This window comes from Lepidochelys kempii, chromosome 6, assembly GCF_965140265.1.
Source record: "Lepidochelys kempii isolate rLepKem1 chromosome 6, rLepKem1.hap2, whole genome shotgun sequence".
Classification (NCBI taxonomy): Eukaryota; Metazoa; Chordata; order Testudines; family Cheloniidae; genus Lepidochelys; species Lepidochelys kempii.
Window position 1 is genome coordinate 93,205,966 of NC_133261.1, and position 22,903 is coordinate 93,228,868.

Sequence of the window (22,903 nt, forward strand, 5' to 3'; positions counted from 1 at the left end):
ACTCATGCTCAATAGGACAACTAGAACCTGCCCAAGACCTGATGCTTGGATGGATGGATGTACATAGAATGCAACAATATTTTCCTCCGAACGATGGGGCACACTGTTCTGCCTACAGTAAGAATCTTTCTGAAGCTTCATGTAAAACTCAAGATGAACCCTGACCCCAAATCTTTTATGAAGTTCAGAAAAGTTGTATTTAAAAAAAAAATTATTTCCATGCCTTTATGCCCATCTGGTTTCCATATAGGACCTGAGGCAGAAGGGCCACAAAGGAGAAAGAAAGCCTGCTGTGGCAGTACTTCCTGTGTGTGCACAAGTAGGAAACAACAGAAATCTTGCCCAAACATTTGTTTGTTTGACAATTACAACCCAGCTTTGGAGACACAGTGATTCTTGACTGCATTACACTGGTTTTGTGTGGTGTAATTTTTCTGAAGTCAATGGAAGCTCACTAGTGTAAAAGTGATTTAAGAATGGAGAAGCAGGGTCAGGTAGTTTGGATCTGCACCTGCATTTCTGGGTGCTTAGTCCAACCTCTCCAGCATTTTGCCCACCTTTGTCCTACCACTTAATGAAGAGATGTGTATATAGGGGAGAAATGGTCTACAAAATCCTAATTTTTAAAATTAACAAACTAGTCTTCACTAATTAAAACTGTACAAAAATCCCCATCTAAAGGATCCCAAAATCAGCTAATAAGGAAGGACTTTTTACCTGCTACATTGGGGATGGACAGAGGCCTCACCTTCTTATGCAGCCTCACAGGAAATGTTCCATGGTTCAAGGTTCCATGTTCCCTCCCAAATGGTCAGAGCCTTTCTAGAGGGTTCTGAGCTTATATGGAGGATGTTGGCACAGCCCAACGCTAGGAATGTGTACTGATAATACTCAAAAGAGAACTTTGAGAGCTTTGAATGAAAGGCATCAGAGAACTGCAAATTGATGTTAAAGATTTTTGCCCTCCCTAATGAGATACTCTTTGTGACAAATACTACAGAAGAATATTCAAACACTACTCTATTAATGTTATATGTATCTTTATGGGCTTGCTAGTGATTGTAAACCTGGCTAAATGGGTCAGACAAGGAATGCTTCCTGCAGGAACTAAAATCTCTGGCCAGGGAGGGGGTGAAATTAATTCAACTCCACAATACTGGAACAAGTCTTTTGAAGTTTCACACTCTCCTCGTCGTGCCCTTCTCCCCACAATAACAGATTGGTTTGACCTGGTTCAAAAGGCCTAAAACAACAAAGGACTTGAAACTGTATAAAATATAAACTCTGGCCTAAAGAGAGGGTCACTCACATGCTATCGAAGAATTGACAGGCATGTTGACTATGTCCAAGAGAGACAGGCCCTGCTGTGGACTGAAGTGGAAGTGGAAGGTGGGTGACCACCTGCTAAGCCAGGCATACATATAAGCTGTTTGTTGTTGACTTTTTCTGAAACACTTTTTTTCTGAATAAATGGTACATTGTTTTATGAAAGCTGGCTGGTCACTGAATAACCGTGTCATTGCTCCTGAGAGAGCAGAACTGCAGGTGCTGAACTGAAGTAAGATTGACTGAGATGATCATAATGAAGTGCAGGAGTCTGCAGCCTAAGACCCCATCTGGAGGGAGCAAATCATGGGATTTCACCCCAGGAAAGGTGATTCCTAGAGACCTAAGACTGATGTGGAGCGCCTCTGAGGAGGCCACAAGGGGTTCAGATGTACAGTTAAATCAGAAACTCTGATACTACTATCCCCATTTCACAGCTTTGAAACAGGGTTGTGAGAGAGGAAAGAAGTTGCCCAGAGTCACATTGCAAGTCTGAGGTATCCTGTCTCTATCTTGTGCTTTAACCATCAGGCTCTTCTTTCCTCACTTTCAATCCGTGGCTGAGAAACTAATATTGACTTAAATAATAACATTCAAGTGCTCCAGCAGGGGAAATGCAGTAAAAAGTTAACCTGGTAAAACGTTAGCTATAATTGAATGTGACTATGTTTTCTGTATGCCCAACCAAAATACATTGCCTAAGCCAGCAGAGCCCTTAACAGAATAAGGGGAAGTTTTTCTAAGACACACGTAGAATCATACGAGTGGAAGGAACCTCAAGTGGTTATCTAGTAGTCCAGTCTCCTGCACTCATGGCAGGATTAAGTATTATCTAGACCATAGAACCGGACACACTGCTCCAGTTGAGGCCTAATCAGTGTGGAATAGAGCAGAAGAATTACTTCTTTTGGCTTTCTTATAACTCTCCTGCTAATGCAGCCCAGAATGATGTTTGCTTTTTTTGCAACAGTGTTACACTGTTGACTCATATTTAGCTTGTGATGCACTATGACCCCCAAATCTCTTTCGGCAGTACTCCTTCCTAGGCAGTAATTTCTGATTTTGTATGTGTGCAACTGATTGTTCCTTCCGAAGTGGAGTACTTTGCATTTGTCCTTATTGAATTTCATCCTATTTATTTCAGACCATTGCTCCAGTTTGTCCAGATCATTTTGAATTTTAATCCTATCCCCTAAAGTACTTGCAACCCCTCCCAGCTTGGTATAATCCACAAACTTTATAAGTGTAACCTCTATGCCATTATGTAAATCATTGATGAAGATATTGAATAGAACTGGACCCAGAACTGACCCTTGCAGGACCCCACTTTATATGCCCCTCTAGCTTGACTTGTGAACCACTGATAACTACTCTCTGGGGTGGTTTTCCAACCAGTTATGCACCCACCTTACTGTATCTCCATCTAGGTTGTATTTCCCTAGTTTGTTTATGAGAAGGTCATGCGAGCCAGTAACAAAAGCCTTACTAAAGTCAAGAGATACCACATCTACCACTTCCCCTCTACTCCCAAGGCTTGTTACCCTGTCAAAGAAAGCTATTAGGTTGGTTTGACACTATTTGTTCTTGGCAAATCCATGCTGACTATCATTTATCACCTTATTATCTTCTCAGTGTTTGCAACTTGATTGCTAAGTCACCCTATTCCCATTACTTATATAAAGCTGAGCCCCTAGCTGTCTTCCTTTTCAGGGGTTTTAACTGAGGTTTTTACATAATCAAGTGAACAGAAAACAGGACAGCGAGCCTGGATCTTGTGAGTTCTGGCTCTGCCACTGACTCTGTGTAACCTTGAACAAGTTCCTTAACCCAGATTTTTCAAAAGTGGGTATTTAAACATAGACATTCAATTCCATATTGTTAGGCACATAAGTGATCTGAGTGCCACATGTGCTTATTGTGAGCTGCAGCTGTTTAAATCATTCAGCACCTCTGAAAATCACGTAACTGATTTAGATGCCTAACTTTAAACACCTGAGTTGGAAAATTTGGGCTATAACCTCTCTTTACATCAGTTACCCACCTGAAAAATCCTTTCCCAATCTCATAGCGAGGCTGTGGGGATTGTTTGAAAAGGACTTTAAACCCACTAGGCATACTTATTCTTTGACTGCATGTGTATGTTGCCTTCTTTGTCACATAAAGAGCTGGCTGGCTGCATCCTCGTGAGCTAGAGGGTACTGAACTTCAAATGGGCCACAGGCTGCTTTTGCAGAGCCATAACAATTTTGTTTCAAATCTTCATTATTTATGGTTGCCTCCATCACAGGGCACGATCTGGAAATTCAAAGAGTTTGCAGCTCACAAGCAACAAGAGATAAAATCTTTATGAACTGTGGCAGGAATTTGAACATTGTGTTCTTTATGCTGTAAAGCACCAAGCATTTGGGCCAATCTTAACTCTTGACTGGCTGAACGGTTCTAACCCTTTAGTTCTAATGTACAGTCAGAGCAAAATGAACTTGGGGTAATATTTTTAAAAGCACCTAGGTGAGTTAGGAATTTATGTCCCATAGCTTGAGAGTGGAATTTAGGCATTTTTGAGAACCCCACCCTTGGCCATTATCTTCCTGGTTTCCTTTGTTATTACTGAAGGCACACAGATTCAGCTCTTAGCTATACTGTTACAAATTGAAAATGACTCCACTGACTACAAAGGAGTGATGCTGAGAGCAGAATTAGAGCTGAGAGCAGAATCTGGCCCATGGGGGTTTTTCCAGTGAGAGTCCTCTCTGAACCCAATGCAATTTCTGATTGATGCTGCGATGAGGCCATAATCCTATACAGGACACTCAGGCACCAGAGCAAGCCTGTATGTAATTGTAACCAAAACCCAGCTACTTGCTAGAAGTGATTACGAAGGCACCAGTTGAGCAGTATGACTTTACAGTTTACAAGGAGTGGAATGTCGGTGGAGAAGTCCTGGTGTAGAGATTGTATGAGGGCTGGGAGTTTCTCTGGGTTGCTGCTGGTTTTGTTCTAGTTGTATAGTTATTTTAAATCATATGAAAGGCACCCAGAGTAGCAGGTAGAAGACCCTAATAGCCTCCCACTTGAAACTGCACTATGGGATGTGGTTTAGCAAATAGTAAAACTGATTAGAAACACAAAAGGTGAATTGATCAAGGTTTTAAAAGACAAGATTTATATTCTGAAAAGTGACTATATTAAAAATTATAGTCAGGCTCCTTCCACTGGTGGCTTCAGGTCCAGCTATCTCAGATTACAAGTCAGAAAATGATTTTTCTAGTGAGCAGTGCCACTCCTGATCCAACTGGGCCTTTCTGCCTCTTATAGTCTCATCAGTAATAAAAATTCTCGAAACACAATTTAGCAGACAATGTTGATGATGCTGTAGTAGGCAGAGAAGAAAGAATCTCGCTCACTCACCCATAGCTGTGTTTGCTCTGCAAGTGCTAATAGGAGTCAAAAAAACAAAACAAACCTGTTTGGGGTAATAAAGGTAGCAGCTGTGACTCCCAACACACAGTAATTCCCTAGACAAATCAGAATGTGCTGTTTTTACATGATTTTTTTTCTAATCATAACTGCACATTGGACTCATCTTGCCAGATCACGCTCTAGCTCCTACGTTATGGAAAGGAAAACATTCTGAAAGGAGAAACTGCAGGAGTTCTCTTCTGTGCAGCTCTACACTACAGAGCTCTATCGATGTAGCCACCACACTAAGAATAGGCTCCCTTATGTTTCCTCTTGCATTTCAGGAGATTTCATGGCATGTGCGAGAGCTGCTGGGGATTGAGGAGCCTCTCTGGAGCAGAAGCATTGCCCTCCCGTACAGGGACAACGTGGGTTTGTTTTTAGAGCACAAAGCCCCAACTGGTGCAAAAGCTGATGCCCTCACCTTCTCTCAGTTTGTCCAAGAAGCAGGATTAGAGCCATATGCTACAATTTCACAGCAGTCTGGGCTTTTTACAAAGGTGGAAGCAGACGCCCTTACCTTCTTTGTTCAAGAAGCTACAATTCCATCCTCTCCGGATTAAAGAAAGGTGCATTGATACTCTGATTTGTTTAGTGCTGACAGTATGCTCAGCCATGTACAGTTCCTCCCTTGAACACGTTTGCCATTTAAACTTCTACTCCTAAAGACACCCCTATGGGATATTGCCAGGCGCCGAACTCCTTAGTGCAGTTACATTATCCTATACTGAAAGGTTCCCTTTCTCCCCATTGCAGGAGCTCTGTGTGGCTCAGTCATGTCTGAACTGCTGCTACTTCACATGTTATCACCAAGACCAGAGATCAATCTTAATCACCTTTCATTGACACCCACTTTCCTCAAACCCAGGTGATAGATTATAAGGTTTTTCCCCAAACTCTAGTCTTTGCCCTTACAGATCCAGCTGATCTCGTTCACTACTCCACACACAGAAATAAGTTTAAAGAGTTAAGTGATGTATGTAATAATTGCCTTATGATATAGTGCCTTATGTTGTAAAGGATCTCAGGGTGCTTTACAAACTATATAATGCAGAAAGAAAAGGAGTACTTGGGGCACCTTAGAGACTAACAAATTTATTTGAGCATAAGCTTTTGTGATGCATCCGATGAATTGAGCTGTAGCTCACGAAAGCTTATGCTCAAATAAATTTGTTAGTCTCTAAGGTGCCACAAGTACTCCTTTTCTTTTTGCGAATACAGACTAACACGGCTGCTACTCTGAAACCTATATAATGCAGGAATCCCTTTCCTCATCACAGAAATAGTTACTTTTGAGATAGAATAGATATTTTTATTAATTGAACAACAGGTTAGATTAGGACAGGAAGTGTAGAAGAACATTTTATCCAACTGAAACTGAAGAAAGAATTTAAGGAGGAAGCACTGAATTGCCCTAGATGGAATTTGGCCAGGACTCCAGGTCTAAGACCCTTATTCTTGAGAGAAGAATCATGCAATCTTTTACATGGTTAGGGTTTTGGTTTTACATTTCATCCTACACTTTTAGGTCTCATCAGCATTTTCAGCAGCAAGGCATCTCCTGGCACTATGATTAAGTGGTGGTTCAATCCTGACTGAAAGGCAAAAATACTTCCTACCGAATCATCACTACCATTTTCTGCAGCAGGGATTTCATTGATCCCCAGTCCAAATACCGAACAGGCACAATCCTCTTTAGTGTGTGAGATCTTATTAGTTCAAAACCCAATGTGGTGGGACTGCAACCACTGTAAGGCTGCTCTCCTGCTTACCTATCAAAAATGCTACAGAAAACAAATGTGTCCAACAGTTTGAATTGAGGTCTTAGGACAAAATGCCATTTTAATAAGTGAGCTTGGATTGAAATAAAGCAGTTATCTGGCAGAGTGCTAACTTCCCAGGCAAGCAGGTTTAATAGAAAACCAAAACAAACTCTTAGAAATAAATAAAAACATGCACTGATTAGCGGAATCTGCAGTGTTACTCTAAACATTTAAAAGAGCAAGCAGCGCAAATTCCCACTTTTTCCCCACCTCGCTGTGGGACAGATAGTCATCACTGTTAGGTTCCAGGACTGTTCAGTAACAGCTATGCTTGTTGGCTCACTGTGTCCAGTACTTTGTTGAACGGTGACCCTTTCCAGAGAGAGAACTCAGAGCTAACACATGTAAAAGTCAGAGACCCCAAAGATTTTAGCGGTAGCCAACTCACATTCTGTGAGGATGTTACCAAGTGGTCACAAGTTAGGAGAGATTGCAGATGCATACAAGTTGGGAAGCTTGCCTGTACTTGAGAATTATGAGTCAGGAACGCTATTCACTTTCACTGTTTAATTTGCCCACTACTTTGCAGTTTGCTTGTGCTGTGGGTGATAGTCAGGTAAAGGTTTACATGCCATTCCAGCTTTATCCTTTCCACTGCAGGATAAAGTCCTCACTGTACATTCCTCCACCACACATAACCATATGGATCCTGCAATGGGAACTGGTAGGAAAGGGGTCTTAATCTCTGTCACAGTTCTCTTCAGCATTAAACCTTAGCAAAGCAGTTCCATCCCAGGAAGTTTGGAATCACACTGTGGTTATACTGTATGAAGCTTCAGAATCAGTGTTAGGAACATCCCCTGGGTCTTCTGTCCAAGTCACATCAATAGCAGTTGTGGGTGGACATTGACTCATGACCCAGCACCATACGGGGATCTGCTGTGGCAGGAAGAGAAGAAATTCTGCTGGCCATCCCTCCACTCTTTGCAAGCAAAACTCCAAAGGAGGTACAGTAAAACAAAGTAAGATGGTTCTGGAGAAGCACACTCCTTGCTAGAAGCTGACTGAAGGGAGACTCCTTCATTTGTACAGTTGTTAGGTCAAACCAGGGGAAGGTGCTGGGAAGAGAAAACAGGGTGTATTATTTATGGGCAACAGCTATCGGTTCCATACCTGTGATTTAACAAGATGGCTTTCTTTGGTCTTAAGTCCTCTGTCTTAGCCCATTGAGAAAGCTATGTGATTCAGAACCTTGAGTTCTTTGGACAAAGCCAGAACCACCCACAATGAGCAAAACTCACTCTGGTATTAATGGGATGATCTTGAACAAACTGGATTTAATGGGCCTACTGCATCCAGTAGCATACCCATAAACAAACACATCCATCAGACCAGCCCCAAAGCAAGAGTGTCAGTGCCTTGCCATTGGATCTTCTTCCACTATCCATAAGAACCGTCCGCTTCAGGATGATCCTCCAGCTATCTCTATACATGTTTGTTCTATGCCCATCACACTGCACTACAACTAATCAAACAACTAATCAAACAATAATGCAGAAAACAGAATTAGTGGGGAGGGATGGTTCAAGAATTGGTAATGAGTTCTCTAGTACTCAGTTCAAATCAAGCCTTCATTGGGTAGTGACCAAAAGCATTATCACATGTGACCCAGGGATCTCTTGGTGCCCACTGACAAGAGGGTACAGGGGGAACACACAAGGTTTTACACAGGTTCCTTGGAGTGGATAACTGCATAATATGCCAGAAGGGTTCACCGAAGGGTGGCATATGAGGTCTCTACCAAGAGCCTGTAGCCCACTGGGCAACATAATCATTGTGAAATGTATGTACAGATAATATTTAAGGAGTTATGTATCTATACTGAAAATTATGTTCTTCAGGTTTGGGAGTTAAGGCAGGTTACCAGGTGGTGAGAAACCTCTGACATGTTCCTTCCAGGCAGGAGATAATAGATGTTTATCTCTCTGTCTGGCCACACTGAGCCAGCTGCCGAAAGAGAGAGAGAGAAAAAAATCTATAGGAAAAAAACAATGAGCAAGAGGGTGTCCTGTCTGTGAATGAAGACAAAGCATCAGACTGGTATATCTTGTGGGGGCAAAGAGACACACAGGTTTCTTCATGTAGAAGGCAAGCTAACAGTGTTTTTGTCTTATGAAAAGGGCGGGGGCGGGGGGGGGTGTCACAGCCAGCCTGGCTGTAAAGCACTGTGAGAAGGATTTTGGGGTAAGCAACATTCTACAAGACATGAGAATATCTTGCTAATTATCTCTAGGCTCTAGAATCCATGTTATAATTTTATTTTATATGTAATCATTTGTTTTCAATATTTCTACTTGCTATTACTCGAATCTCTATGTTTTGTTAAATAAAGTGAGATTTGTTTATAATGAAATCAAGTATAAGTGGTGTGTGTTAAGCAGACCCATGATCTAAGGTGGAACTGATAAGCTGTTTCTTTGGAAGCAGCCAATCTGTGAATACTGTAAGTGTGGAACAGGGGCTGGATACTCCAGGGAAACACTCGGCGGGCTCGAGGGCTAGAGTGTGCCAATCACTAACCTGCAGAGTGACAGTGTGGGGTCTGCAAGGCCTAGAGGGAAGTGTGTGTGTTGCCCATGGAGTAGGAGGACTGGTCTATGGCTTCCTCACACTGACTAAGAGCAGGTGGTAAAGAGGTGCCTCAGAACTGTGGGTACCACCAGGAAATGGCACACCATCCAACTGCTGTTCAGTGCCCTGCTGGGATCTCAGATTGGTTCTTAATGGACAGATCTTCGGACATATGGCTTCTGACACCAGATGTTAGGTAAGTGATGTAGCCACTCTATCATGGCAACATGATCTGGAGACATCAAGCAGATCCATCCACCATCAAGATGATAAAGAGGGCTGCCCGTAACCAGATGGTCCCCTGTTTGTTCTGGACAGGTGACCACATAAGAAAAATCACCCGACAAATTAGCCCCCTTTTTGGCAGTCTTTGCAGAGAGATCAAGCACTGAGTGGGCCCTGGAGACTGAACTTCCCCTCTTCCTCCTAGCACTTGTCCCTCAAAGGCACATTGGGAGTGGGAGGGAAACTAGCTTTGCCACTGCACTGGCTCTGGGAGGATAAAAAACAGTTCTCAGACTCTGGGACTGTTCATTTAGCAACTTCCACCAACACTAAATTTAACTTAAATGTTTTAAACAAAAAAACAAAACTGGTGCAAATCTGGTGGGAGCAGGCCAGAAGCGCCACAAGATTAAGCCATCCAAGGCGGCAGCGGTAAAGCTTTCCGGTATAGCATTGTCTGAGGATTACAAAGCACTTTACAAATAAATAAAGCCTCACACCCTCCTCTCCCCATGAACTAGATGAGGATTAACCTCATTTTACAGATGGGAAACTGAGACAGAGAAAGGAAGTGACATCCCAAGGTCATACAGGAAGTCTGTGACAGACTGAAAAAATGGACCTAAGTCTCCTGACACCCCATTCTCTTCTCTAACTCTGAGTCTGGGTGCTTGAAAAGGATAAAGGAACATTGTTCATCATTTTCATCCAAAACCCAACAATAACTGTATGGTGGCACTGGCGGGCTGTAGACATGAGGGACCACACAGGGAGGGACAATATTCTCCAGACTGCTAGTCAAGGTGGTGGTTCTTTAACAAGAAGAGGGGGAAACATTAAAACCAAAAGTTTTGCTGAGGATTGGGAATGAAAAAGGAAAAGGAGTGGGAGTGCAAGGCCAGCAGCAGGAGCTACTAGACAGAATAGAAATTATGTACCTATCTTGGGGGATCTTAGGAATTACAGACAAATGAACCACACTTCAGTACTAGGTAAACTGGTTTAAATGACAGTCAAAAAGAGATCTATAAAAGACCTAGATTAGTATGATATGTTAGGACTAACCAGCACAACTTCTGTAAAGAAAAATCATGCCTTTCTAAAGTTCTTTGAATGTATCAACAAAACAATAGATATGGAGGAATCAGGGAACCAGGGCTTTGGAGCGGAGCCCGGAGCTGGAGCGCGGAGCAGCGGAGCTGCAGATTTTTGCCTGGAGCTGGAGTGGAGCTCCAAAGCCCTGCAGCTAACAATTCATTTGAGCTTCCAAAACCCTTCAATGAAGTTGCTGTAAATTAGAATCCTAGGGTAAAATTCGGTCATAGATCAGAGAGTGGGGAAGAGACCAGAAACAGAGTACAAATATATGATCAATTTTCACCATGCAAAAAATAGGGTGCCCCAAAGTTTCCATGCTAGAGCCAGTGCTTAGTAGATTTATCAGTGATCTATAAGAGGAACAAACAGCAAGCTGGCAACATTTGCAAATGGCATGAAATTATTTTGGTTAGTCAACATTAGAAATGACAGTCAGTAATTTCAGGGGGACCCTGCAAAACTAAGTGAACAGTAATATCATGACAGGGGAAATCCAGTGTTGACAAGTGCAAGATAATGCACATGGGAAAGAGTAATATGAACTACTCAAAGTCGCTGGGTTCTAAATTACCTGTAACCACTTAGGAAAAACATTTCTGTTCTATGTGCAGTGGCCAGAGAGCAAACAATGTTAGTTTGCATAAATAATGGAATGGAAAATAATGTTGACAATATTTAATGCCAGTTTTATAATAACACTGCATAAATCAATGATACGTCCTCACCCAGAATACTCTGTTCAGTTCTGGTCTCCCCATCTCAAGCAGAAAATAGAGAAGAAATAGAAGGGGTTTCAAAGATAAGCAATGAAAGATTGAAAATCTTGGAAAGATTTCTGTGTAAAGAGAGATTGATAATATGGGGACTGTCTAGTTTAGCCACAAGAGCAATGAGAACGGACATGATAGAGGTATATAAAATAATGAACCATCCAGAGATGGTGAATCATGTCCTCTCACATAAGAGCAAAATGACATTTGATGAAATTGAAAGGCCACAAATTTCAAATCAATAAAATATTTTTTTTATATGTTGCATACTTAACCTGTAGGCTCACTGCCACAAGATAGCATTGATGCCAACAGGGTCATAGGATTCAAAACAGGATTGGACATTTAGATGGCTAAGAACAGCCACAGTTACACATTACATGTATTTTCCCCTCTCTCTCTTTAATTTATTTAAAGGAAGGGATATAAGCCTGCCTGCTTCAGAGCAGAACCCAAGCACTGAATGAGAGGTTAGAAAGAAACTTTCCCTATGGACAGATTAGTCTCAATTTTTTACTATGAGTTTTCTTGAACCTTCTCTCAGGCATTTGGTATTAGCCACTGTCAAAGACGGGATAGTGGACTAGAAGGCCCACCAGTCTGGGTTGTCCAGTATGGACATTTCTGTGTTCTGTTGTTTCACACCAAGTTGTACAACTGGAATATCCTACATATCCTCACTGAGTAAATTCTTATCTCTAAAAACTGGAGTAGAGGGGCTCAGAGTGAGATACTGAAGTATTCAATAGGTGGATTTCAGGCGGCTTAACAACTCGCAGTATATTGGACTTTGGGTTGTCCATCCCTTATCACACAGGGTAACATTTTCAAAAGCGCTGAAGTCCCATTTTCAAAAATGACTTAGGAACTTGGAAGCCAAGTCTCATTAAAATCAATGAGACTTCAGCGCTTTTGAAAATTGACCCAGCACTCACTGGTGCATGACACGAAGTCAGGAGGGCGTGTACCATATTCTTCCTCTGTAATAGGAAGACTCCTAGCTTTCAAATCCTGGGATGTGGCAAAAGTTCAGGGAGGATGGCCAAGTAGAAACATTTGAAGTTTGGCACTTTACTTACTCCTCTTGAGTCAGGGAGGAGACAAAAGTTTGGCTGACAAAGTTCCCACACACAAAGCGTGGGCAGGAAGTCTTCTGCTCTGCACAGATGGGGCAGTGCTCGGGGAAACATATGTCATTCAGTAACTTCAGTGTGCGCTGGTGGGGCAGACGCCACCACATGCAGCTGTTCAGGGCTGCATAGAAAATGGCCTCCAACCACTTGCCAGTCACAGCAATTCTCTCTGCACAACAATCAGAGAACAAACGTTGTCAGTTATCACTACACATACTGATGTGAAGGAAACAGCAGAGATTTTTTTTTTTAATGTCTCGTCCTCTCTTGTTCCCTATCAAGAAGGGTCAACATGGCAACAACGCACAATGTTCTTATTTACACGCCAGGGAGGAGAGGCTCAAATCCAGTAAGTAACAATAATATACTAGCTTATACCCATCTAGCATGTAAAGCACGTTGGGCTGAAATAAGCTGTGTATAAAGGGACCACTCATCCACTGCAGCTGTCCCTGTGGTAGGAAACGACAGCTAACAGTTTAGGACAGGAAGTTAAGAGGAATACCATATCCAGGTGAAACCATGGAAGAGATGGGAGAATCTAGGGGTGGCAAGTCAATTCCCAAGTTGGAATTTAGTCAGGGTTGACACCAAAATACGGACTTGGTCTTGATCTATACTCCATCAGAAGGCCTCCTAGCTCCCATTCATGGCTTTCCCATCTGAGAGTGCCAAGGCTCCTGCTCGCTCACCAAAGGAAACGATGGCTCTCAGAAGAGTCAGAAAAGAGTTCCAGAGGCATACACATGGAGAGAGGTCTTCTCCACAGTAATTGTCCTGACCGTAACGGCGGGGCACTGAAGTACTTGCAAACTCTAACAAAATCAGACAAGTCAGAGATGGAAAAGATTTTTGGGGGTCACTTACTCCATCCTCCTGCCCATACAGGATTGGCCCCCACTAGCTATTAATTCTGTGTTTTGTCCAGTCTAGTTTTATCTAGCCAGTGACAGCCCTGCCAGCATTTTTATTAGGAGGTTTTTCTTCCATATTCTGCATTTCCAAACCATTATTCTCATTCAGTGCTGCTCAGGTGACATAGAAACTGAGTAGCTATTACTCTATAGCCAGCCCTGTTCATGAATCTTGCTGGGGCTAGGACAGGCTCAGAATAGTGTGAATGTCAAGCAAAGACATTGTTTCTAATTCCACAGGAAAACACCTGCAAAGTGAGGAGAAATACATTCACCTTTGGGACCACAGGGACAGGTAGCCTGTATAACAATAGGGTCTTGGAGTGCAGCTGTGATTGTCCCATTTGTCCCCCATATGTTCCTTAAGTTTCTGCTAGTGCACTGGTATTGTGGCCTCAGGATGGCACTGTAGGAAAGGAGCTGCTTCAACCTGAAAGCAAAGTCATTCAAATAACTCAGAAAGGTATCCAGTGCCCAGAGAGTGGCACACCAAAGGAGAATAAAAGTACATTTCTATAATACCATTTATTCCAAACTCTGTTTACAGCATCACTGAAATGCTGCCACCTCTGGGGTGCAAAGAAAGCAAACACTGGACAACATGAGGGGATAAGGGTAAATGTTATAGCCAGACACAAGGCAAATCTCTGCTCTTACAGTAAGTTCCAGGGATGGTCAATGCCCACACAGCAGACGGAACTTTAAATGTTTAAGATCCTGTCTGAAAGAACCACATGCAGTAAAGTGCAGGGCACCAAATACACTAGTCAGAGGAGGCTGAGTCAATGCTGCTAGGATTCTAATCTGAGCATGTTAGAGCTGAGACATTTCACAGAACAGCTGGGACTCTAGCAGTTTTGTTTTGTTTTGTTTTTTTGAAGGAAGGGAAGGAGTGAGTCTGTGCTACATCCTGGTCCAATATTGATAGAACTTCCACCGACTAGGACTTGGCCCTTAATCCCTCCCTACTTTGGTAAAGTAACTTCTATATCCTGCAGAATAATAGAAGCCCAAGAGAAGGACTGGGTGACTCTGAAGGCCAGTAATAGGACATTAGCTTTTCACTGCTAGGGTCCTGGTTTAAATCCAGCCCATCTCAGTAGTTACTGAAGGGTGTTTGTTCCCATGAAATGGCTGTTCAGTAGCCTGTGTAAAATGAGATTGCGGGTCTCAGCACTGTTCTTAGTAGATATCTTCAGCACAAAGAGCCTTGTTACATTTGTCCCCTTGTTAGCCTCTCAGCAGAGCAGCCAAGAACTGAATGGGCCACAGAGACTGAACCTCTCCCAATATCACCACCCCAAACATTCAAAAATCCTAGGTCAGCCCCCGCAAATAATGAAGTTAACTTAAAAATTATGAATTTGTTTTACATAATACTTCACACTGCCTACGTTTTATTTCTGGCCTCCTGGGTTTTGAGCCCTTAGGGTGCACTCAGGCCATGTTTCAAGCTTTTCTCCTCAACCATGAGAGCTAGAAACTTACGTTTTTAAAAAATAAACGCTGAAATTCTCATGTATTCATGTGATTCCCGAGGCTGGGGCTTTAAGAAAACCACCAGTTATTGCGAGACTTGTGATAAAATCATGAGAGCTGGCAACACTGCTGCCACCATGCCAGGTCAGGCACGTTGGCAGTGGTGGCACTGTACTTGCCTGATGTGTGGACAAACCAGGGGATTTAGTGTGCTGGGCTATCACACCAGCACTGGTGCAATCAATACTACCTGGGCAGCGGGACAGCAGTGACCAGGCTGTACACAATGCAAGGTTCCCGGAGTGCAGAATGAATTCCTGAGCAGATTTGCTGTAGATGAGATGGGAGGCAACAAAGAAACACAATGTCTGCCCAGGCCACAAGCTGGCCATTGTCATAAAAACATTCGACTCCCAGCTGCTGGAACTCTGCTAGGGAAGACAAACAGAAAAGGCAATCATCACCCCAGCTCCAAGAGGCCAGGAGCAGCAGCCAGATAGTCTGCAACATCCACACTTGTGTAGGGTCATCGTGGTGTTTGCTCTCAGGCACACCTTGGTAAGGTGTGAGAAGCATGCGTTACCTCAGCTCATAATGGGGTAATCCAGGTCCTCTCACCAGGTGGCCCTTAAGAGCTTTATTAGCAGCTACCCATTATCATTATTGATGCACAGCCCATGGTAGCCAGGTAACAGAGAAATGAGCCTCTCTGCTGGGAATAAATAGTCAGAAAATGTGGTTGTCTGGCACCATGTCATGAATATTGATTAAAACTTTAACTGAAGCAGCTAACCCTCAGGATCTGGGTGATTTTCAAGACCTATAAAAAGCCATTTAATAACTCCCCCTCCCTCTCTGCCCCTTGAGAGGATTTTATTGTTGTAAGCGTCTCCCTATAGGAAAGTTATCCTCTGTTCATCTTGGTTTATGTAACAGCTTCATGTGGCATTGGACATTTTGCACGCAATTACGATCTATAACGTAGCACAAGCACCAATGCACCCCTTTTCACTTGGTATTTTTAACATTTTGGAGTAGAGAGAGAAAGAAGCATCTTGTGCTACTGACCCTACAGTGATAGGCCAAGGAGAGTCCCTGGCAGTAACGGCTTTTCAGATCAATGTGGATATTGATTTGGAGAGGTATTTAATCCATCAAGTGAATATTTAATGTGTAGGCATTAGTGTTGCAGCCACTGAGCAATGATGTGAAAAATTGCCAGGGAGAATTTAGAATAGGGCAGCAAAACCAGTTAAGAGGCTGATGGGACTGAGTCATGAGGAAAGATTAAAGGAGAAAAATATATCACTTTTCCTAATGATGGCTAACGTGGGGGATACAATAACTCTCTATAAATATTTGAAGGCTGTAAGTCCCAAGGAGGAGATGACTTGTTTAGAGTGCTCTAAGGAGGTATGATTGGAATAATGGAGTGAAATTAAAAAAAAGAAGGAAAATATAGAATTATCAATATTTCCTAATGCTGAAATCTAACAGCCTGTGGAATAGACTTTGAAAGGAAAAGGGTAAAAACTCCATTGATTGGGTCTAGGGCTGGTCAAGACGTGTACATCACAATGGTTTTTGATGGAAAATTGGGTTGTCAGATAAACAAAGTTTTCCACAAAAAGTGTCTGCTTTCTGCTGAAAATGTTGAGCTTTCATTTTTTGACAAAGTCAAAAGTTTTCTGTGGAAAAAAAATTCAGACCAACTCGAGTTGGGACACTGAAAGTGAGACAGCCAAAGCAGGAGAAAACACACTATGAGACTTGCAGTGGCAGGGGTGCTTGGATTAGATATGCTAGGTCTTTACCCATTTGAATTCCCATGATTCACTAGCTCTTACACAAAGTCTCTGGCCTCCTGGTGGAGATGTGGATATTCTGAGACGAAACGCCACTCAGCTCCAGTAGTGCCCTGGCCAGCTGCTTCCCAATGTGGCCTCCACCAATAATCCCAACCTTCAGGCCTTCACTGCCCATAGATTCCTTGGAGGAAATCAGTGAAACCTTCCCACTCTCTTTCTGCCTGAGAAATGACACACAGAGCTGACATCACTCCACCAGACACTACAATGTATCCATTACCCTGAAACTAGTCCCTACACTGTTCTCCTCAGGAAGGAACCACTGACCAGATTTTCCTGAAAGGAGAGAAGACTTGTCCCATATTTTAAAGAGTCAGTGCTATGTTTTCATTCTCATTTCTAAAACATAAAAGCTAGCAGCAGCCAGCCCAAGCTCCAGCTACTCCTTTCCAAGATCTAAAATTCACAATGATCAACATCTATAGTCGCCTTAGATCCGCTGCTAGGTACCCACATCACCATAATCCAATCCTGCCCCACTTCTTAATCATGCCATATAACAAAAACCCCATCCATCCCTTACCATGTCCTCTCTTCAAATACCCATGAAGAAAAGCGGAGTTTTGCAGCATGAACAGAAAGGTAACAGATTTCTAGTACAAATGGAAGTGAATTCCAGACCTGAGAGGCCCTCAAAGACACCCTGCCAGCAGTTCCTTCTCTTCTTTATCAAGGGGCTACAACTCAAGTCCTGGTGACCACAATTGCAGTAATATGGCATGGGGAGAGGGGTGCCCCTTAGGTAATATGAGCACAAACCATTTAAGGCTCTAAAGGGCAAAACCAACACCTTGAATTCCACCCACTAGCCCACTGGCAGCTAGTGCAGCTCACAGAGCACGGGAGCTATTATTCCCAGCGCAAAACTCCCCATAACATTCTGAATTAACCGCAGCTTCTGAATGGTCTCATGGTATAGCTCCAAGTGATCTAATCCTGAGATGATAGAGACACAGATGGTCTTAATAAGATCCACATCCCAAAGGAATGGTCACACTCACCTTACCCAGCACAGATGGGGAAACTCACAAGCTCAGGGGACTGGGAATGAGATATGGAGTGTCCCACCTCCAGGGCACCCAGACAGATAGTAACCAATACACATCATTGCATGCTGAGGACTGTTCCATGACCTATGTTGAATCAGCTGGGGGCCTTGTTCTAGTGAGAAGGGCATCCACATCATAAAATATACCACCACATCTGGCACTAACTGGCTTCTTGTTGACAATCTTAGCCAAAGACCAAATGGGTCACTGAGGCTGAACTCTTCTCTCACTCCTCTGATTTCCACCAGGGGAGAACTGAGGTCTGTTGGTAAGGGGAAGCTTGCCAGTAGCTGCCCTTTTTCTGGGGATAAATAGAGGCCTTCAGTCTCCAGGCCTGTCAAGCCAGCTCCTTTCTTCAATATTGAGAAACATCAAAGAAAGGATGCCTATTTCGGCCTTACCTGAGGGCATGGAGCAGCTTGCAGAAGAAGACAGCATGGGCACATGCATTCACCATCAGCCCCTTGCAGCGGCTTCTCAAACACAGCAAGGACTGTTTGCATTCTTCCACCGCACACTCAGACTGAAAGGACTTCAAATTCACCATGATATCTGACATTGTGGCCCTGCATGAGAACCTTCAGCAATGAGCGGCAGTTAGAAGAGTGGCCCAGCATCCATCAGTTTGGCATTGCAGCCAATCCCCAGCTCCTCCCACAGAGCATGGGTAGCCAATATACACCTAGTTCTACTTCAACAACATGACAAATATTACCAGTAGTAAGGAGGAGCAGAAAGATCTCAGCATGTGATGCAGCAGAGCCTCTGAGATCAAGCATTGCATGCTGGGATTATTGTTTCCATGGAGCTGCAATCTAATTCATTCTATGAAGTGTAGCTGTGGATGGCAACAACTGACAAGTTGCCGACACAGCACTTGGAAGGGCGCAGTATGGGCTGCTCTGCTCCTAAGCTACAGGTAAGATGAAAACTAGAGCCAAGGTGAGCAATTCCAGTTTCCAAGTATTATGTTTTTCATTCATCACCAGTCTGAGTTTTGTCAGCATTGTGTGCCCCACCTTCCTCTCCTCCTTCCCCCCAAGCCTCTCAGGGAATGTGCGTCTCTCTTCCTTCCTTCTGTATCCCTCCCCTCAGCATGAGAAGCTGAACAGCTTTTAGGTCTCAGAATAGAGCCTGGTATTTTCGTTGCTTGGGGTCAGAGCCTCACCAGAGCCACCCGTGGTTTCCACAGGAATAGCATGCAGTCTCACTGCAGAGCACATCACAATGCAAACACAGGACACTAAGCTTGGGCCCTCTGGTTGTTCCCAATTTTAGACAAAGTTCTGAGCACCCTTGACTCCAAGTGAAATGAAAGTGCTCAGCATCTTCCAGGTTCGGACCCATATTGGGAAGTCACCATTTCAGTTAATTTGACAACAGTGGGGCTTCTTTAGTCATTGGGTAAACAGCTTCTTCAAGTCAGGCAACAGTCAGGCCTGTTTCAGTGAAGTGGATAGCTTATTGCACCATTTGGCCTAACCCAAGGCTGACCCGCTCTTCTCATCAAGAAGGGCTGGAGTCAGTCATTGCTTGAGCGGCCAGTATGGGGGGCTGCTGAGCAACATAAGGCACTTCCTCCTCTCCTCCCAAGGGCTGGGAACTGTTAACTGTGACCATCTGAAACTGATCCCAAAAACAGCCCTGACTACACAAAGATAATATAGCAGGGAAAGGGTGTTCCTAAGGCTTTCTCCAGCACTTCTTATTCAGGCAAAGTACCCAGTGAGTAAAGGAGGCTGAATATGGCCAAAGATGCCCTCTGTCCGCAGCAGGCCTGTAGCGCCAAGCCAGACCCCAAGACTCTCTAGTTATAAGCAAACCGCTTTGTTTATAACATCACAAAAAGACAAAGAGCCTGATCCTGCAGCCATTACTCCCCCAAGTAGCTCTATTGACTCTAGTGGTGTGAGTAAGGAACACTCAGGTGGGTAAAGGTGGCCTGCCTGAAGATCTAACACACACAAACCCCCTGCAGTTTCTACGGTCTGAATTTTGTACCTAGTCCTGCCCCAGCTGAAGTGCTGATGACAAAACCCCCTTCATCAAGCAGTATAATGCTCCTTGCTTGAGAAAAAAACCTCAGCAGCCTCCTGGATCTCCCACCTGGTGAGACCTTTTACCCATTGCCTCCCTGCTGGACTCCTTTTCCACGGGCTTCAGGTTCTCAACAGCAGGTCACCTCCTATTCTGGAATCCAGGCAACTCAATCCAAACAAGTTAAGTTGTCATGGCAATTGCTTAGTTACCAAATGTCCTGGTGAGAACCTTGCTGTTTGCATAAAAGCCACCAGAGCCCAGGCCCTTAAGGGTCCAGGACCACATCTCTCATCCCACAGAGAATGGGAGAAAATAATAGTTAGAAGAGTCATGAGTAAGGCTAAGATTTTGTCACGGGTATTTTTAGTAAAAGTCACAGACAGATCATGGGCAACATACAAAAAGTCATGGAAGCCCATGACCTGTCTGAGACTTTTACTAAAAATAATGGGGAGGGGGGAGGTTATGGGGGAAGGGGTGTTGACTGAAGCCCAAGTGGGGGAAAGAGAGCCCAAGCCCTGCTGCAGGAGGGGAGCAGGGTGCAGCACTCGCCGTCCACGGTGGCACCTCCTTGCAGCTCTTGATGCCCCCCGCTGCGGCAGCTCCTCACAGCTCTGGGTGCCCCCAGCCAGTTGACAGCTCTGGCCTTGCCGCCCTGAAGCTGAAGTGAAAAATGTCAAGAAGGTGTCTGAAAGTCAGTGAATCCATGACTTCAGTGACCTCCATGACAATCTTATTCTTAGTCATGAGCGTCTCTGGAGGCAGGAAGTTCACTTCCACCTCATCAAATTAACATGAGTAGCCGGACAGTTCTGGGTGCAGCTCTGCAACCCTGACACCTAGTGGTTAGGTTAGCATTGGCCATTCATGTTATGCGTACACCGCAATAGAACACCCACAGAGGGGGCCCATGGCAGCTGACTCAGGCTCACAAGGCTTGGGCTGTGGGGCTATAAAATTGCAGTGTAGACATTTGGGCTTCGGCTGGTCCGCAGATTCCCAGAGTCCAAGCTCCAGCCCAAGCCCAATTTACACAGCAATTTTATAGCCCTACAGCCCAAACGACCCACTCTGTTCTGCAACCCCCCCACATCCGGCCTCAGTCAGCGGACCCAGGCCAGCCACAGGTGTCTTGTTACAGTGCAGACATACCCTCAGGCACGAAGCTCCTGTGAAAATAGATGCTAGGCAGGTGCTGGCAACCTTTTTGCATTGGTTTCCTGTGTTCCTCCCAGAGCAAAGTGGAGGGGTAAGTTTGGTACAGATTCTTTCAGGTTGGGGATAGGGTTGGGCGCTGTCTTAACATTTCTATGGTAGTTTTAATTCCAAAAAGCCCAAAAGCATTTTACAAACTTCAGGTGAACTCTACGCAAGGATCACTTCATCCAGGGGATGGAGTGCAGCAGTTGTTTAAACAGCTACACAACAACATTACACAACCACTTAGGACAGGAAACAAAGAATGATGCTACTCTTCACTGAAACTACCACGTAGGAGAGGGGAAATTTAGGGAGAAAGAATAGAATGACCCAGGTTGGCACTTAACAAGGACGCCACCCTACTGGTTTTGCAAAGAGTGCCATGAGATCTGTAATGACCTTACATCTCATCAGAAACCCATCACCTCCTAGCACCACTCTGGGGAAAAAGTACCCTAATTAATTACCACTTCCTGCAGCTGGTAGGTCTCCCACCCACATATGACCAGACTCAACTCTGCTTTGCTTGCAAGGTCGGACAGGATCAGAGCCCTGCCATCCCATGGTCAGACTTACTGTGTGCATAAGTGCTGCATGCTGCCACAACCAGTTCCTCCAACAATGGCTTCATTCTGCAAAGTAGAAGCTGCTCCCATCTCTTATAGCAGACACTAAGAAGCACGATAGGTCAATAGTTTTTCACGTTGGCTGCCTCTTTTCCTGGTTTAAGAATGGCTATAATTATTGCTGCTTTCTATTCTTTTGCTCTTCTCCCTGAGGAGTGGATGTTTGTAAAGAGAGCAGCTAGCACGTTCTCGCTCTTGGACCCAAATGCTTCAGCAACTCAGGGAATACATCATCAACACCTGCTGCTTTTCCAGGCTTTATTTGGACAATGCCTCTGTCCACCTCCTCCACTGGCTTCAGAATAGGCAGAAACTGTTGTGACCCAGTCCTTGTGTTGACCAGTTACATAGAAGCCAGCTACCAATGCCATCTTAAAACAGGAACAGCATTTATCAGTCCTAGTTTGGCATATGGTACAGGATGGCGGAAAGGACGTCCACTGAAACTTGCAATAACCATTCCCTGTCGCCCAACGATTAGGCTCACCGCGGAAACACTAAGCAACTGCAGATTCACAGGGTATCTCCATCAAGCTGTCAGCAGCCCCCAAAGACTGAACAATGGACTCCCGCAAGGGTCCTTTCTAGCTCCAGCACTTTTCAATCTATATATCAGTGATATTGCACCAACATCCTCCCGCAAGTTCATGTATGCAGATGACATCGCACTGGCTACTCAGGCTTCCTCATTTGAAACCTCAGAAAAGGTTCTAGAACAGGACCTAAACACACTAGAAACCTATTTCAAGGCATGGCAGCTAAATCCAAATGCCTCAAAACCAGTGGTCTTAGCTTTTCATTGGAAAAATACCCTGGCCAAGATGGCATTAAACATCAATTTCTGCAAGTCACAGTTGATGTATGATCATAATCTGCAGCACCTGGGGATAACCCTGGTCTGCACACTCAGCTTCTGTCACCATCTTTAACAAACCAAAAGGAAAAAGAAGGCCAGGGTCAACATCATACAGAAGCTTGCAGGAACATCTTGGGGAAGCGATGCCCGCACACTCCAAATATCAACACTAGCCGTAGTCCATTCCATAGTGGAATACTGTGTCCCAGTTTGGAGAGCGTTAAGGAAAAGTTAGCACATGTGACTTCATTTTGGTTTGGGGCCCACCATTGTTTAAATGCCAGCACATCATACACCAGGAGGAGTGATCCTTAGATACTGAATCCCTGTGAAAATCCTCCTCCTTGTCTCCAGTCTGCCTTGACTCCCCGTATCTGGTTTTTGTTAGTCTCTAACTCCCTGTCTCTTGGCCTTGATGTGAGGCCTCCTATCCTGATAATAAAAGTTACTGATGCATGGCTTTAGG

General features: G+C 44.1%; 1 protein-coding gene across 1 annotated transcript; it reads right to left on the minus strand.

The window, feature by feature from the left end:
• Positions 1-6,118: 6,118 nt before the first annotated feature.
• Positions 6,119-20,707, minus strand: NOXRED1 (NADP dependent oxidoreductase domain containing 1). Its single transcript, XM_073349287.1, has 6 exons — positions 18,117-20,707; positions 16,646-16,827; positions 15,049-15,229; positions 13,595-13,749; positions 12,352-12,574; positions 6,119-7,666 (listed from the first exon to the last, which is right to left on the minus strand). The coding sequence occupies exons 1-6, from the start codon at positions 18,272-18,274 to the stop codon at positions 7,432-7,434; spliced, it is 1,134 nt and encodes a 377-aa protein (XP_073205388.1). The 5' UTR covers positions 18,275-20,707; the 3' UTR covers positions 6,119-7,431.
• Positions 20,708-22,903: the final 2,196 nt, after the last annotated feature.